The sequence below is a fragment of the Bombina bombina genome, chromosome 2, assembly GCF_027579735.1.
Source record: "Bombina bombina isolate aBomBom1 chromosome 2, aBomBom1.pri, whole genome shotgun sequence".
Classification (NCBI taxonomy): domain Eukaryota; kingdom Metazoa; phylum Chordata; class Amphibia; order Anura; family Bombinatoridae; genus Bombina; species Bombina bombina.
In genome coordinates, this window is record NC_069500.1 from 1,301,998,974 (window position 1) to 1,302,017,562 (window position 18,589).

At 36.7% G+C, this 18,589-nt stretch overlaps 1 protein-coding gene across 2 annotated transcripts in view; it reads left to right on the top strand.

Annotated features, from left to right (window-relative positions):
* SLC2A9 (solute carrier family 2 member 9) overlaps positions 1 to 18,589 on the top strand; it is a 1,122,280-nt gene that overhangs the window by 290,381 nt on the left and 813,310 nt on the right. For both annotated transcript variants that reach the window (XM_053704140.1, XM_053704141.1), the window contains exon 4: positions 14,315 to 14,475. In XM_053704140.1, the coding sequence (XP_053560115.1) occupies positions 14,315 to 14,475 (161 nt within the window). The remainder of the gene's footprint in view (positions 1 to 14,314; positions 14,476 to 18,589) is intronic.

The following is an 18,589-nucleotide window of genomic DNA, read 5'->3' on the forward strand; positions in this document are numbered from 1 at the left end:
GAATGGTAAGAGGAATGTCAGAAGTCAAACACCAGCAATCTTCTCAAATTTTAAGCAATCCCAGGAACATTGTCCAAACAAAGAGCACAACATGGAGTCAATTGTGTCATTATATAGCGCGTATGGCGGGAAACCAGATACATTGGTTGCAAAAAAATGCTGTAACGGCCATGAAAAAACGACGGAGGGGCTATTAAAAATATGATTCAATGGCCATTAAAAAATGAGGCATCGACTGCAAAAAATGAGGCGACAGCTGTGACGTCAGCAAAAAACAATGCATCAAAAGATGCTGACAACAAGGTTGTTAGGCAACTGGACACAGCATGACATCATCTATCCTTCCTATCTATCTTTCTATCTATCCTATCAATCTGTCTGTCTGTCTGTCTGTGTGAACAAAAAGTTATCCTTGAAAAATACATTATTTATAAGATAAAACACGTGTTGGACATAGAACTTTATATTGCACATTAAAGACTTTGGTTCCCAAGCTAATCACAACTATGTGATGTGCATGCAGGGGTAATACCAAACTAAATTTAGCCCTTAGAATTTTTTTTAGAAATTGCTATTATTGTGTTTACCTCACTCCACCAATAGTGGATACTATGGTCCTGATGATCAAAAACTCACTGGCATGGAGAGAATTCTCACCAGATCTTTGGGGTCTTTTTTTAAACATTTTTTTGCAATGTAGTTTTCTATCCTTCACATCCAGAACTCTGTGTAGAGAAATAAATAACTCAAGAAAAATAATTGCCTTTTCAAAAGTTGTTTTCCCTTTTCTTTCTGATGTCATAAACCTTATAGTTTTCCTAAGTAACTTCTGAAGATATCCTTTGAATTACTTTATTTATCACTTATTTATCAAGCTTTGAATTACTTTATTTATCACTTATTTATCAAGCTTGTATAATGCAGAGGTTGTCTAAATGCAGCCCACAGATTCAATGCACATTGCTAATTATTCAACAAAGGATATCTAAAGAATGAAGCAAATTAGATAATAAAAATAAATTGGAATGTTGTTGAAAATTTTATTCTCTATATGAAAAAAAAATTGGGTTTCATGTTCCTTTAATTTGGATATGACAGTATTGCAGATATACTGGTTCAATTAAACATGGCACAGTATAAACATATGAAATGCATTACTAAATGAGATGCTTGTCTCATTATATGGCAGGTAAGCTAAAAAGAATATTAGGAAGTCATGGTGATGCCTCCCGTGTCTATAAAAAATATTATTTCACTGTGAATTTACTGTGAAAATAAATCTGCCTTGTACCAAAGAAGTTATTTTTGACATATTTATCGAGCATCTGGCAAACAACAGTATGTGAGTCAGATTTTTCTTAACTTTTCAGACACGTTATGGTTCCACATTTAGAATCAATTCAGCATTGAAAAAATGTTTATTGAAGTAAGAGATAATTCATTTTTATATTCTGTACCATCTTGTTTTTTAAGCAGTAAATTCAGTACAATGCTGCCCTTTTAGCAGCAACTTGTAATAAATAAAATATTTATTTAGTATATTTACACACACACACACATATATATATATATATATATATATATATATATATATATATATATATATATATATATATATATACACACACTGTATATATTGCATAATCCTTAGAAAATTGGCTGAGCGTAACACAAATGTGGGTAGTTATTAATTTCCATGCGCTGGTAATTTCCAGTGAGTGTGACCTGTAATACACTTTTATATATAGATATATTAATGGGAGCATAGAAGAAAAAGCTCTAGGTAAAATACTGTAATGCTATGTAATACTTTTCTGGCTCCTACACTCCCCTATAGAGTCTCATAAGTAGGAGTAGATAATATATATAACTGGATCACAAATGTTTACTTTAATTTGTCTATATTTAGAATTTATCATGGAGAAAGTGTATCAGACTTGGTTGTACCATTTGAACCTTGAAGAGCAGATGTTAAAACATATTAACCCCTTGAGGACTGATGACAGTCCTGAACCGTCATGACTTAAAATGAGTAGCGGGAGCAATCAGAGATTGCTTCCGCCGAAATACCACTGTTACTATCTGCCAGGCATGTGAGACAGATAGTAGCAGCCAATTATTATGTTTGTGACAGTGTTACAATGTCACTATTGATACATATACAAATACAAATATATATATTGAAACAGCAATGTCCTAATTGCACTTATAGCCCTATAACTTGCAAAAAAAGCAAAAAAGCATGAAAACATTGGGTGTTTTTAAACTCAGGACAAAAGTTTGAATCTATTTAACAGTTTTTTTCCCATTAGCTTTTGTAGACCAATACTAGATTTTTCAAGTAAAAGTAAAAAAACATGTTTTTTTTTTAAAAAATTTCACCATATTTTATTATTTTTTTAAAGTAAATTATATGACATGATACAAATTATAGTATGTAAAGAAAGCCCTTCTTGTCCTGAAAAAAAAAAACAATATATAATTTGTATGGGAACAGTAAATGAGAGAGAGGAAAATTACAGCTAAACACAAAAGTGTTAAAACAGCCCTGGTCCTTAAGGGGTTAACAATGAAAAAAGATATTCTTATTTGCTGAAACATTCTCTTTTGTATAAACACTTTGTTCTGGAGTGTGATCTTCTTTTAAAAGAATAAAAAAATAAAATTTGCATGCTAGAGGTAGAGATGTGTTTAAATATTATGAGATAGCAATTGCAGAATAAACTTCCTATAAAACAGTACAAAATGAGATTTAGTTCATTTCAATTTGTCATTATGCTAAGTTAGCTATATACTATATAATTATACAAATACATATAGGGTTGATTTCCGGGGATGTCTGTCCGCCTTCTCAGAGCAGTCTTTAGACCGCTGCTTCATAACTTGTGTTTCTGGTGAGCCTGAAGACTCGCCAGAAACACGGGGCATCAAGCTCCATACAGAACTTGATAAATAGGCCCCATAGTATAAAAGTGTGGTGTTTTGTCTATAAAATAATATTTGGATCATAAACTATCATAAATTATTTCTTGATAGAACAATGGATCCTTGCTTATTTGATATGTGCCACTATTTTATCTCCAGGCGTTTCATTCTGTCCAGTAAATATTTTATTTTATTTACAATGAATAAATATTTTTTCGAAAGCTCATATCTTATATAATCCAGGGCCACACTTTAGAATTTGGGGCCATCCGCTGTATAAGCCTACGCTGCCTATACCTGAGGGGGAATAGAGGCGCTGGAGTAGCTTGGCAGACCATCTAAAGAATCTACGTGATAGCGGCCTACCCTACTCACATGCCATAGTGGTGCACGCCAGGGACTTAGCACCATACTCACAGCTGCTGGATTCTATCTCTCTGGAGGGGTCCTCGTCCAGCGCAGTCCTCTTGCAGTCTGTATTACTGAAGCCTCGTGAAGGTTCTTACCACATCTAAGCTGGGGTGAGTGGCACTCCAAAAATAATGCCCTCCTGAATTCCTTTACACACAAGCTGGGCTGCATGAGAAACATTTTCTTTATGAGAGAGCAGCCTTCTTTTTGATTTTATTGTACTGTATTTATTTATCTGGGGGTCCTTTTCCACCTATCACTTTATTTTGGACAGTTTCGATAACCTCTGAACTACTGCATGTCTCTGATATCCTTTTCATTACTATACCTATATATTTGCTGCATTGATCGCTTTGACGTCTTTATGATAGGGTGCAGCATTTCCTGACCAGCATTAACCCCAACTGGACTACTTATTTTTTTGTGTTGGATTTTGATATTTGCTATGATGCCACTGTGTCCCTTAGAGGGGGAATGGAGGGAACCCTAGCCTTCTTTCACTTATTGTTTGCTGATCAACTTGTACCTTGAGGCTATACAGTAATGCTAGACCCTTTTGTTACCATATACTTCTTTTGAACTTCTCCGTGTATTGTACGCTGTTTAAAGTATCACCATTTATTGCACATACCATTGTCACTGGAAGCTGCTCCTTGCCATTGCTCCCTCTTTGTTAAAGTTGCAATCTTGCAAAAAAAATGTATAGCTACTACAGTGCCTAAGCCTGACCAATTTGATGGAGAAGAGCCGAATAGTTATATTTCTTCCTCAGATATGTAATTGACATGACTCTTAAAAACCTAGAGGATACAGGTCCTGCCACAGTCACCCCAACAATCATATTAGACTCTCTCAAGACCCTCTTGGAGGCCCATCACTCCTCCTTTAAAGCTCAGATTAGTGAACCCATTACAGACCTTCATATATACAGATATATATTTAAAATCTGCTGCCCATTAGAGCCTATGGAAGCATTTGCGTGCGCTGGTATTACTGAATGGATCGCAAATATCACGCTCGAGTAAGCAATATTTTGTGCTCCACTCGTAATCTGGCCCTTGATCTTTTGAGCTAGGTGCTTTTTTTGAAAATTACATTGAAGAAAGGCCTTTCTATTCACCATAAACTCAACTAAAAGAGTCTCAGAGTCATGCCTTCTCTGATATTTTAATAAGGTAAAGTGGAGCTGAAACGAGTTCCAGACTTCCTTCCAGACATGGTTATCAAAGTTAATTCGGAGCAGATCATTTGTCTCTCAGTGGGACAGAGACAGGACAAATACTTGAGATTATTTAGTGATATAGTTCAAGAGATACATTTCATTCATCAAGCAATAAAACCACATTTGAAAAAGGGCATTTTCAAGGCTTTAGTGTAGTCAGCACTTTATTCCTTAATGAAGCATTATTAGCTGGACTTTTAAGAATCCTCTGATCTTTCTTTATTTCCTATCTAGTTATTTTTTAGACCTGCTTGATTTCTCCCACTGGGGGTTTGGCTTCCAATGTAAGTAAAGAAAAATATAATTTCTTACCTTAAATTCCATATTATCTGTTTCTTCACTAAATACAATAGAAGCATTTGATGATTATATCCTATTGATATATATCTGACTCATCTGGCCTGATTTGATCTTAAACAATATTGTAATGGAAAAACAAGATGTATCCCTAGCTAAGTATGGCTTTGATCAAATCTTTCTTATACATTCGGCGTCTGCCAATAAAAGATCTCAGCCATGAAATAGTTTTCATGAAAAGGTGATTTAGTTTGTTCTTGCTATTGTGATAGAAATGTGTCTTTATTGAATATTTAGGCAAACAAATACAAATATATATATAAAACAAATCCCTCTTTAAAAAAGTCAACTGTGATATGTTGTTTTTTTTTTTTTAATTTATTAATTCAGCAATCTCAAAAGATTTGTATTACTGTCACCAGATTGGGAAAAGAGATATTTCATAAGTAAAATAGCATCTATTAAAACCACAGTTTTTGGACTTCTGATTTTACAAAAAAACTCAAACACCAATAGACAAGAAGAAACGACATAAGGTAACATCTCATTCACTGCAACCTGATTGCTGAAACGAATAATTATTAAAAACATTAAAGTATTGTAACTTAAAGGGATATGAAACCCATTTTTTTTCTTTCACAATTCAGATAGAGCATGCAATTTTTTTAAAATGTAGCCACCAATCAGTAAGCGCTAGCCAGGGTATGAACCAAAAATGGCTCGGCTCCTAATCTTACATTCCTGCTTTTTCAAATAAAGATACCAAGAGAACAAAAACATTTTTATAACAGGAGTAAATTAGAAAGTTGCTTAAAATTGCATGCTCTATCTGAATCATGGAAGAAAAAATCTGGGGTTCATAGTCCTTTAATATCACAAAAATGTGAGTATGAAATAAAAAACAATAATAAGATGACTGGCAAATGGTATTTCTCTAGATGTTGGGGTTGTGATTTCAGTTTTCTTGTGTATCCAACAGACTTGCTTGCTGTATGAGATAACACATACATGGCTATTTAATACATTTACGTATGTACACTACAGGACCGCCTGCTAGTGATAGACTATACAAGAGATATAAAGAGAAGATTAATGAATCTGGCCCATAAATTCATATTTACATCCAAAATTGTAATTTTGGTTATTTTCAGTATGTATTACACAATCATTTTCATTTGTTTCATTCAAAAACATTGTCAAATACTCAAAATAAGTAAAACATGCTAACTTGGCTTTTTATTAAATGCCTTTAGCTGTTTAATTTGCTCATCGAAAAATGGATACCAAATATCTGTTGAAAATGTTTGAGAAATTGGATTGTAATCACTTTGAACAGCATAGTCCCAAGTTATGTATACGGTTTTATTCAAACAAGTCAATAATGTGATTTCAGGCCTAAACAAAACAATAGAAACCTATTGATTGTGGCTGGCAGATGAAAACATAAAAAAATATGGAACAATAGATTGTGATCAACACTTAGGGGCCTATTTAAGAAGGTGCGAGCGGACATGATCCGATATTGCGGATCATGTCCACTGCACATCGATAAATGCTGACAGCATACTCTCTCTGCATTTATCATTGCACCAGTAGGGGGTGTCAATCAACCTGATTGCATTGGATTGGGTTGATTTCCGGCGATGTCTGTCTGCCGCCTCAGAGCAGGCGGACAGGTGATGGAGAAGCGGTCTTTAGCTCCATGCAGAGCTTGATAAATATTCCCCTCACTGTTAAACCCCATTAAGCAGTTGCACATATGGTTAAAGTCCTGCGTGAGGCCCACAACACATGGTTAAACATGTGAAAAACAAACTAAACCTATAAGAACCAGATGTATTGTAGGGTTTTCAAGTAGGTTTTTGCCAGGAGTTTCAGAAAACAATGTATAATGCCAATGCAACAGTAATACATGACAAATTATTACATTTTAACAATTATTGCCTAATGTTTAAAAAAACAGGTTTTTCTACTTGACCAATAATATTAATTCATAGCGCAGGTGCAAGTAATATTTATGTAAGATTTATGTTTAACGTTTTATTAATTACAAAAAATATCTGGCTTTAATTAGGTGGCCTTTACCCCAATATGATTTTAAAAAAAATAACCTCAATATTAAAGGTTTATGCTGGAGAAATTGTAGCAAGATAAAGTACTACAGAACATATTTTTTGTCATGCCCCACCTTTGAAAAAAAATTGGTCTGATATATTAAAAAATAACAAATGAAAAGATGTGATAATAGATTATTTTTGTACAGTAATAAAAAAAAGAACCAATAAGGAATACAGTACAAATATGGAAAAGACAGATTTGTTACAATTATGTTTAACTGTGCTAAAAAAAATCTTACTCATTTAAATGGATAAGACAATAATCTCAATTATCTCTATTGACAAGGAGGCCTTTATTTTTTTAGGTACAATATAAAAATGGCTAGATTACAAGTGGCATGATAACGTTAGCGTGCGCAATATTGAACTATCGTTGGTGCGTTAATATGCATGCATATTACAAGTTGAAAGTAAACGTGTTTGCTTGAGCACAATAGAATTTAATGCGTGCCATGTTTCAAAAGTTTTACTTTTAACTTGTAAGATGCTTGTTAACTCGCATGCGTCAAATCTTTACTTCTGCTGTTGTTATCGCATTAAAACTAATTCCTTATTTTGTAAAAAAAAATAAAAAAATCTTGTTTGTTAGGAGATGAGACGAGCATGTGCAAGAACTTTAAAATTGACATAAAGATGTGCAAACAGCGAAAATGACAATCAAAAAATAAATACATTTATTTTCAATGGGTCCAAGGTGTAAAATTTGAAAGTCTAAAATTATTTGACAAACTGCCAGAGTGTGTTTTCTGATTGATTGGAATTTAGGTGGCTGAATAATAGTTTTCTCTTGTAAGATGTATCGAGTCCACGGATTCATCCATACTTGTGAGATATTCTCCTTCCCTACAGGAAGTGACAAAGAGAGCACCCACAGCAGAGCTGTCTATATAGCTCCTCACTTAGCTCCGCCCCCCAGTCATTCTCTTTGCCTGCTTAACTGCTAGGAATGGTAAAGTGAGTATGGTGACAAAAATGTTAGTTTTTATTTTCTCAAGCAAAAGTTTGTTATTTTAAATGGTGTAGTAGTGTGTACTATTTACTCTCTGGCAGAAAAGGGATGAAGATTTCTGCAAGGAGGATGATGATCTTAGCATTTTGTAACTAAGATCCACTGCTGTTCTCACAAGGGCTGAAGAGTACAGGAAAACTTCAATTGTGATAGAAGGGTAATGGGAGAGTTAAAAGGGGAAGGGAGAATGGCACCACAAAAAGAGATGTCCACCTGCAGCAATATAAATACTTTACTAATAATGTAAATAATTTTTTTGGAATAGGTGCTGTACACTGAAGAGACTATGAGAGAAGAAGGTAAAAACCTACAAAAGTTGTGTAACAATATATAGAATAGGGGGGACATATCATAATTCATTTAAGACTTTGATCTTGTAAGAGGGTTTATTCTGTTAACCTAAGGGACCACGATCACTAAGTGTCAATAAATTAATTTAAAGATCATAATCCCCCACAATTGATCTTAGTATATGACAGATAACACATAAAATTCTGCTCCTTGCATCACAGTGAATAAATAACTTAGCCAGTGATTTACCTGTCGGGAACCACTCACAATATAATGGGTTGGTTTGACATCACTATTAATTTTAATCGTGTTTCCCTATTTTAACTTGTAACTAATAAAGTTTGTATTTTAACCTTACATCTCCTCCCCCCATTTTGTTTTCCCCCTTAGTGGGCATTGATAAGCATTTCCTAGCTATTCATAATAGGACCAATTCATTTTGGAATTAGGCTTTGATAAGAGATGTAGAGTGCTTTTTTGTTACACAACTTTTGTAGGTTTTTACCTTCTTCTCCCCTACAGGAAAACTTTAGTTGGGGGAACAGTTTGCAGGCTAAACGGCATTAAGGTATGTTCAGTCTATTTTTTTCTAGACAGACTGTTATTTCTAGAAAAGGCTGGGAATATCCCCATGAAGGAAAGGTAAGCTGTATTCAGTAAAAGAGGAATCCAAGCTTGCATAAAGGGCTCATAGTTACTGGTGACACTAATAGGAAAAAACGTTTTGGTTTAATTACAAATATAACGTTTTTTGAGGGACTTTAAGGGGTCTTTGTGGCTTGTTTAAGGGTTATTAGCCCACATGGCTTGTTTAAGAAACACTCGGTGGTGGTTCTTTTAGGCCCCATAACATCGAGTGAGGTGGGAGGGGCTTATTTTCAGTTGCACAGTTTATTTACCTCAGAAGCATCCAGCTACTTCTCCAGAGATTCCTGCTGTATTTGAGGGCTGTAAAGAGGCTTTTTTCCCCACAAATCGTTCCTAAAGGGCAGGTAGGCGCCACAGCAGAGCTGTGGCAAAGTGCTGAACGTTATTTTACCGGTTTTGAAGTTTTTTCAATCTGGTTTTTACATTAAGGGGTTAATTGTTTATTTGCATAGTGGTGCAAAGTTACTAAGGCTTTATGATGTTACTGTAAAAATTTTGTTTTGTTTACTGCTTTTTTACACTGTTTGCAGAGTTTGTGCAGCTTTTTTTCTCTCAAAGGCACAGTACCATTTTTGTTTAAAGTGTTATTTTCTTTAATTACAGGGAGTGCAGAATTATTAGGCAAGTTGTATTTTTGAGGATTAATTTTATTATTGAACAACAACCATGTTCTCAATGAACCCAAAAAACTCATTAATATCAAAGCTGAATATTTTTGGAAGTAGTTTTTAGTTTGTTTTTAGTTTTAGCTATTTTAGGGGGATATCTGTGTGTGCAGGTGACTATTACTGTGCATAATTATTAGGCAACTTAACAAAAAACAAATATATACCCATTTCAATTATTTATTTTTACCAGTGAAACCAATATAACATCTCAACATTCACAAATATACATTTCTGACATTCAAAAACAAAACAAAAACAAATCAGTGACCAATATAGCCACCTTTCTTTGCAAGGACACTCAAAAGCCTGCCATCCATGGATTCTGTCAGTGTTTTGATCTGTTCACCATCAACATTGCGTGCAGCAGCAACCACAGCCTCCCAGACACTGTTCAGAGAGGTGTACTGTTTTCCCTCCTTGTAAATCTCACATTTGATGATGGACCACAGGTTCTCAATGGGGTTCAGATCAGGTGAACAAGGAGGCCATGTCATTAGATTTTCTTCTTTTATACCCTTTCTTGCCAGCCACGCTGTGGAGTACTTGGACGTGTGTGATGGAGCATTGTCCTGCATGAAAATCATGTTTTTCTTGAAGGATGCAGACTTCTTCCTGTACCACTGCTTGAAGAAGGTGTCTTCCAGAAACTGGCAGTAGGACTGGGAGTTGAGCTTGACTCCATCCTCAACCCAGCCCAAACCAGTACTCCACCTCCACCTTGCTGGCGTCTGAGTCGGACTGGAGCTCTCTGCCCTTTACCAATCCAGCCACGGGCCCATCCATCTGGCCCATCAAGACTCACTCTCATTTCATCAGTCCATAAAACCTTAGAAAAATCAGTCTTGAGATATTTCTTGGCCCAGTCTTGACATTTCAGCTTGTGTGTCTTGTTCAGTGGTGGTCGTCTTTCAGCCTTTCTTACCTTGGCCATGTCTCTGAGTATTGCACACCTTGTGCTTTTGGGCACTCCAGTGATGTTGCAGCTCTGAAACATGGCCAAACTGGTGGCAAGTGGCATCTTGGCAGCTGCACGCTTGACTTTTCTCAGTTCATGGGCAGTTATTTTGCGCCTTGGTTTTTCCACACGCTTCTTGCGACCCTGTTGACTATTTTGAATGAAACGCTTGATTGTTCGATGATCACGCTTCAGAAGCTTTGCAATTTTAAGAGTGCTGCATCCCTCTGCAAGTTATCTCACTATTTTTGACTTTTCTGAGCCTGTCAAGTCCTTCTTTTGACCCATTTTGCCAAAGGAAAGGAAGTTGCCTAATAATTATGCACACCTGATATAGGGTGTTGATGTCATTAGACCACACCCCTTCTCATTACAGAGATGCACATCACCTAATATGCTTAATTGGTAGTAGGCTTTCGAGCCTATACAGCTTGGAGTAAGACTACATGCATAAAGAGGATGATGTGGTCAAAATACTCATTTGCCTAATAATTCTGCACTCCCTGTAAAGTGTTTTCCAAGCTTGTTTGTTTCATTACTAGCCTGTTTAACATGTCTGACACCAAGGAAAATCCTTGTTCTATGTGTTTAGAAGCCATTGTGGAACCCCCTCTTAGAATGTGTCCCACTTGCACTAATATGTCTATAAGTTATAAAGAGCATATTTTAGCACTTAAAAATATTGCAATAGATGATTTTCAATTAGAAGGAAATGAGGGTTTAGCATCTAGCTGTCCCCAAGTGTCACAACCAGTAACGCCCGCACAAGTGACGCCAAGTACCTCTAATGCGTCAAATTCATTTACTTTACAAGACATGGACACTGAAAGAAATTATTTCAGACATCACTGGAGGGAAAGGCCATGCCCTCCCTCAGGCTAAAACAAATAAGATGAGGACCAAACAAAATCATTTTCGTTCCTTTCGGAACTTCAAAGGTCCCGCTTCAGCTACCCCGGCAGCAAAGCAAGAGGAGAATTCTGTCCAATCCAAGTCAGTCTGGAGACCTAACCAGGCTTGGAACAAAGGTAAACAGGCCAAGAAGCCTGCTGCTGCCTCTAAGACAGCATGAAGGGGTAGCCCCCGATCCGGGACCGGATCTAGTAGGGGGCAGACTCTCTCTCTTCGCTCAGGCTTGGGCAAGAGATGTTCATGATTCCTGGGCTTTAGAAATTGTGTCCCAAGGATATCTTCTGGACTTCAAAGACTCCCCCCCAAGGGGGAGATTTCACATTTCTCAATTGTCTGCAAACCTGACACCGTTTCCTCTTCTCCCACGTCTGGTAGCCAGAATCAAGCAGGAGAGAGCTTCAGTGATTCTGATAGTGCCTGCTTGGCCACCCAGGACTTGGTATGCAGACCTGGTGGACATGTCATCTGTTCCACCGTGGACTCTGTCAATGAAGCAGGACCTTCTAATCCAAGGTCCATTCAAGCATCCAAATCTAATTTCTCTGCGTCTGACTGCTTGGAGATTGAACGCCTGATTCTATCAAAGCGTGGTTTCTCTGAGTCGGTCATTGATACCCTGATTCAGGCTAGAAAGCCTGTCACCAGGAAAATCTATCATAAGATTTGGCGCAGATATCTTTGTTGGTGTGAATCCAAGGGTTACTCATGGAGTAAGATTAGGATTCCTAGAATTTTGTCCTTTCTCCAAGAAGGATTGGAGAAGGGATTATCAGCTAGTTCCTTAAAAGGACAAATATCTGCTTTGTCTATTCTTTTACACAAACGTCTGGCAGATGTCCCAGATGTTAGTCAGGCCTTGGTCAGGATCAAGCCTGTATTTAAACCTGTTGCTCCACCATGGAGCCTAAATTTGTTTTTTAATGTTCTTCAAGGGGTTCCGTTTGAACCTATGCATTCCATAGATATTAAGCTTCTATCTTGGAAAGTTTTGTTTTTAGTAGCTATCTCTTCGGCTCGAAGAGTTTCTGAGTTATCTGCTTTACAGTGTGACTCACCTTACCTAGTTTTCCATGCAGATAAGGTGATTTTACGTTCCAAACCTGGGTTTCTTCCTAAGGTTGTTTCTAATAGGAATAGCAATCAGGAGATTGTTGTTCCTTCTCTGTGTCCTAATCCTTCATCAAAGAAGGAACGTCTGTTGCACAATCTTGATGTGGTTCATGCTTTAAAGTTCTACTTACAAGCAACTAAAGATTTCCGTCAAACATCTTCATTGTTTGTTGTTTATTCTGGTAAACTGAGAGGTCAAAAGGCTACGGCTACCTCTCTTTCCTTTTGGCTGAAAAGCATCATCCATTTGGCTTATGAGACTGCTGGCCAGCAGCCTCCTGAAAGAATTACTGCTCATTCTACTAGAGCAGTGGCTTCCACATGGGCTTTTAAAAATGAGGCTTCTGTTGAACAGATTTGTAAGGCGGCGACTTGGTCTTCGCTTCATACTTTTTCCAAATTTTACAAATTCGATACTTTTGCTTCTTCGGAGGCTATTTTTGGGAGAAAGGTTTTACAAGCAGTGGTGCCTTCCGTTTAGGGTACCTGTCTTGTCCTAAAGCTTTGGTATTGGTATCCCACAAGTATGGATGAATCCGTGGACTCGATACATCTTACAAGAGAAAACAGAATTTATGCTTACCTGATAAATTTCTTTCTCTTGTGATGTATCGAGTCCACGGCCCGCCCTGTCTGTTTAAGACAGGTAGTATATTTTTAATTAAAAAACTTCAGTCACCACTGCACCCTATAGTTTCTCCTTTTTCTTCCTAGCTTTCGGTCTAATGACTGGGGGGCGGAGCTAAGGGAGGAGCTATATAGACAGCTCTGCTGTGGGTGCTCTCTTTGCCACTTCCTGTAGGGAAGGAGAATATCCCACAAGTATGGATGAATCCGTGGACTCGATACATCACAAGAGAAAGAAATTTGTCAGGTAAGCATAAATTCTGTTTTTTTGAGAATTCATTTTAAAAGGGTTAGATTAATGGGTTGTCATGAGGTTTTTGATTAGATAACAAGTAGACTGTGCAAAAAGCTTAGAGCCACACTTTTAATTTTATTTTTATATTATAATGTCCCTTTAACAAGAAGAGACCAAGAGGCCGATTTACCAAATGTCTGTCAGACCTGATCCGACAGTGTGGATCAGGTCCGACAGACATCGCTGAATGTGGAGAGCAATACGCTCTCCATATTCAGCATTGCACCAGCAGCTCACAAGAGCTGCTGGTGCAACACCGCCCCCTGCAGACTCGCGGCCAATCGGCCGCCAGCAGGGAGGTGTCAATCAACCCGATCGTACTTGATTGGATTGAATTGTGGCGATTCCTGTCTGCCTCATCAGAGCAGGCGGACAGGGTTATGGAGCAGCGGTCTTTAGACCGCTGCTCCATAACTTGTGTTTCTGGTGAGTCTGAAGACTCGCCAGAAACATGGGCCCTCAAGCTCCATCTGGAGCTTGATAAATAGGCCTCCAAATGTGATTCATGAAAACATCTTATTGTATCATTACACTACAAAATATGTTGGCATTTTTAAATAAAGTTTAATATTAAAAATAATAATTATAGACATCTCAGGAATGGCAATTGACATGTTCCTGACCACCAGGCTATAGGTGAGTTTGATCTCTTTGTTGAATGCTTCTGATTTTATAAAAAAAAAAATGATTGACTTATTTTTGTATTTTTTAATTTTGAATAGTACATTTAATTGGATTTGTCAGTTTTAGAATATGTATATTCAGAAATATTACTATGTATATATTCAACAAATGTCAACATTTGTTTTTTCTGTTTCTTTTTTCAGTATATCCAGGATCTTTACAATCAGAGCTGGTCATCAAGATACAATCAGACAATCGCCAATGGCACCATATCTTTATTGTGGTCTGTTACAGTATCAATATTTGCTATTGGTGGTCTTGTAGGAGCCCTGGTTGTAATTCCAATGGTTAATGTCTTAGGAAGGTAAGTGACAGGATACACTACAAGACGATGTAGTACTAATACATTATCATCAATTTTGAATTACATGAATAGGTTTTGCCTAAATATTGTGCATAAATAAGAAAGAGTGGGGTCGATTCTAGTCTTTTCAAATTTTTTTCCAGTACTGAAAAAATGTGAACGTATGTTTTTTTATCATTAACAAAGTGACCCCAGCCAAAATTAATAACTCCCACAATATTCGATCTTTATTTTCCCACAAGGGCCTACAGATAATTGATGACCATTGCCTATCACTGAAATCCAAAATGGGTTAATGGTATCCATGTGTGTATTCTGCAATTGGATAGAGTGGTGTTTATGAAAAAGTGTTATAAAATTGGAATGCTGTTTGTATATGGGTATGGTGGGTATACTGGGCGTGTTAGGTAATTATGCTTTCACCACTCTTAGGCCCAGATTACAAGTCATATCGCTTTAAAACAATGTTAAGACCATAGAAATACTTGAAATAGCCTTACTCTTCACTTAGAAGAAAATGCTATTATACATATATACATATATATATATATATATATATATATATATATATATACACACACAGTATATATATAGATATATATATATATATATATATATATATATATATATATATATATTTTAAATGAGCAAAGAACAATGCTATTTCTAGTATTTCTTAATGTACCTACTGTGCACTTGGCTTTGCGGGTTTGCAAGTGAGCGAAAGCCAGAACAGGCTTTTGTAGCACGTCTCAAATAATTCTATGGTGAAAGGGAGTTAGTGTGGTCGTATTATGTGAACTCCTATTATGTGAACTCCAGATGTTAGCGTGCCTGAGGCTTTCTCTTGAGCGAAAACTTTTTACTTCAACTTGTAATATAAGAGAAAGAATAGGAGCACTATTAATTTAATTTGAGCGGTGTTATTGCTTAATAGTGCTAATATTTTTGCACTCCACTTTTAATCTAGCCCATAATATTTTAAAAGTATTTTCTTTAAATTGATCATTTATTTAATTTTCATCTAAAACCAAGAAGAACACTGCTGTAAATTAATTTCCATAAAAAAGTGTCCACAACTTGTCTCATCTTCTAAAACAGGTTTGTAATTAGGCATGGGATTAAATTCTGAATATGGCCATAGGCAGCGGCATTCTGCTATTTTCGAAGCTGGATATATCAGTGTAAAGATCTGTGCAAATCCAGATATTTGTGTGTTGCATTTTTACACTGATACATCCAGCTCTGAAAATAGCTGAATGCCGCTGCCTGCCGCCATATTTGGCATTTGTTTTACAAACTAGTGCAGAATCCGAATTTACTCCCATGCCTAGTTCTCAGACTGTAAATCGTGAAACTGCTAAGTGACGAGTTTGAAAATATTGCCTAAAAAAATCTACCAAGGTTTGTCTTTGCCGAATATATCTTTTACTTAAAAAATACGGCAACAAGAGACTCTAGATACTGTATATCACGTTTTGTTTAATAACACTGTACAGCTGATCACGATTGCCAGTAAATAAGATGAAATGGCAAACTGTTAAATTCCAATCATAAATGCTAAACGCTATTTCTAGATGTCACAGTAGTGATTTTGGCTTTCTCTTGTTTCTTGTTGATCTCGTTAGCTTTTTGTGATATCACATATATACATTGGATATAAAACATAAATACATAAGGGATGCTCTAGCTGTGCTCACAGTTAACCACATTCTAAATCATGCCTGTAAGTAAATAGCATACACCTGTCACCAAGACAGCTGTTGCAATAGGATTTGCTTGAATGGTTGGGGTTTCATCCTACTGGTTCTCAAAAAGTTGTCAAAGAAATTGCGAGAGCTAATTGTTGAAAAGTACCAATCAGGAGAGGGTTATAAAAGAATATTGAAGGCACTTGATGTAGCATGGGGCACTGTCAAAACTGTAATCGATAAGCAGAGACAATGTGACACCATATAGACATTGCATGACCCTTTAAAGTTGATGAGAGGACAAGGAGTAAACTTTACAGGGAGGCTATCTGCTAGAATCTGATCCAAATTTTCCCCAATATAAAAATGGTGTTATCACTTGGATTGAGATCCACCAGAATTTGAAAAACACACACAAGGTGGCCAAAAAATAGCTGTTAATTGGGATTGGATTGGAACCAACCCCAGCTTATTTAATAGTCATTGATTCGCTTAGTGTTATGAAATTATTTTAATTTGCAATAAACTAAAAACTTTATGAATTTTTCTTTCTTAAGATGAGGAGAGTCCATAGGTGTTCATAACATGTGGGATATATTTCCTGCCACTAGGAGGAAGTCAAGAACCCTCACAAGAGCTTTAATCACTCCCACCTCCTCTCCCCCACTAAGTTTGTTCTTGACCTCTGAGGAGAGAGGTTGCGAGAAGTGGGAGATCAGACCTGACTTGAGGCGCAGTACCCCTCTTCCATCTTCACTCAGGGAAGACTTCAGAAGGATTTCTCCAAGATTCTGAGTGAATCTCTCAGACATAATTGCTCTCAGGCATCACAGGGACCCTGCCTCTTAGCCTCCACCTGAGGGGTTGCTGGTATTTCCTGTGCAGTATATTTACTTGCACTGGATGGGCTCGCTACTGGATCATCATTCTGTGAGTTAGAAAGTCCTCAGCAAGCTGGTAAGTTCCAGTGGAGGGTTACTACAGTCTAGGTAAGTGACTCACACTAGACACAGCCTGGGAACTATCTATAGTGCCCTCCTTTTATAGGTACTACATAGTTGGGGGTTCTCAGCATTTACACATAGCGATTTACCTATGTGTTTAATACCAAAAATTATGGAATTCAGTATGTTTTAGTCCTGGGCTCACTATATTTCCTCACAAAACAAAAACGCTACACTGTATATTTAAAAAATAAAAAATGCTATTTGCCTTATGCAGTTAGTGGTTCAGTTCATGATGGATTAGGTTAGGTTTCAAGAAATAAATTTGAGACAGATTTAAAGCAACAATAATCTTTTAACGAAAGACAGGGAATTCAGCACTCAAAAAATTAAATAGTTTTTATTGAAACATATTTTCACATGTGTTTTTCAGGATAACGTCAAGCAACACAAAATAAATCTGTGAGAAATATCTATGACCACACAAAATTACACAGGGAGATGTCTCCTATATTTAGGACAATAGGCCATACCTACTGTAAATATAATGGTAGACGTATACGTTTCTCAAGGGAAACCTACAACACTTCTACCAGAGTGTAACGCCCAACTCTTCTCGAAGGGAACCATTGCCATGGTACTCACATGAGGATCTATGTAGTAACCCACATAAACATCAACATTCTCCATGATATATTTATAGCATGCAAAAAACAAAACACTAATAAATTATTGCAGAATATTTAACCAAACCAGGCATTAGATATATTTGTTTTTTATTTGCGACCAGATATAAACACTTCAAGGAATGTGTGGGTGTCAATAACCACTTATCGTTAATCCATTACTGCTATCTCCATTATAAAGTTCTTACCACTTACAAAATGGTGTGCAAGTTTCTGCAATACAGACAAAAAGGGTTAATGGTTCACACAATTCACATGCATCTCCACAATTATTATTGGTTATTTGTAGAGCGCCAACAGATTCTGCAGCGCTAAAACCCACCAGAAACTAATGTAGAGAAATCTGTCAGATTTCCTTGCAAATTGCTTGATAGTAGAAGCCAAAAGTAAACAATAGTATTTGCGATAGCCTTTAGTCTCAGCATACTACCCACATGTTTACCCACAAGAGCCTTATACTGCATTCATGTATATCGTTTAGCAGAATGACAAGTTACCAGGATTCAACTTACTTAACGGTGGTGTCCCACCCATGTGTAAAAGGTAAGCAGTCCTGTATCAGCCGGCGTCTCTGCAAACGCCAACAAACCTCCTACGCGCATTTCATCCTCTTCCTTGTAAGGGACTTCCTCAGGCTGACTACTTACCTTTTTGCGCACGGTTTGGTTAAATATTCTGCAAGAATTTATTTGTGTATCGTTTTTTGCATGCTATAAATATATCATGGAGTATGTTGGTGTTTCCGTAGGAAACTACACAGATCTTCATGTGAGTACCATGCAACAGTTCCCTT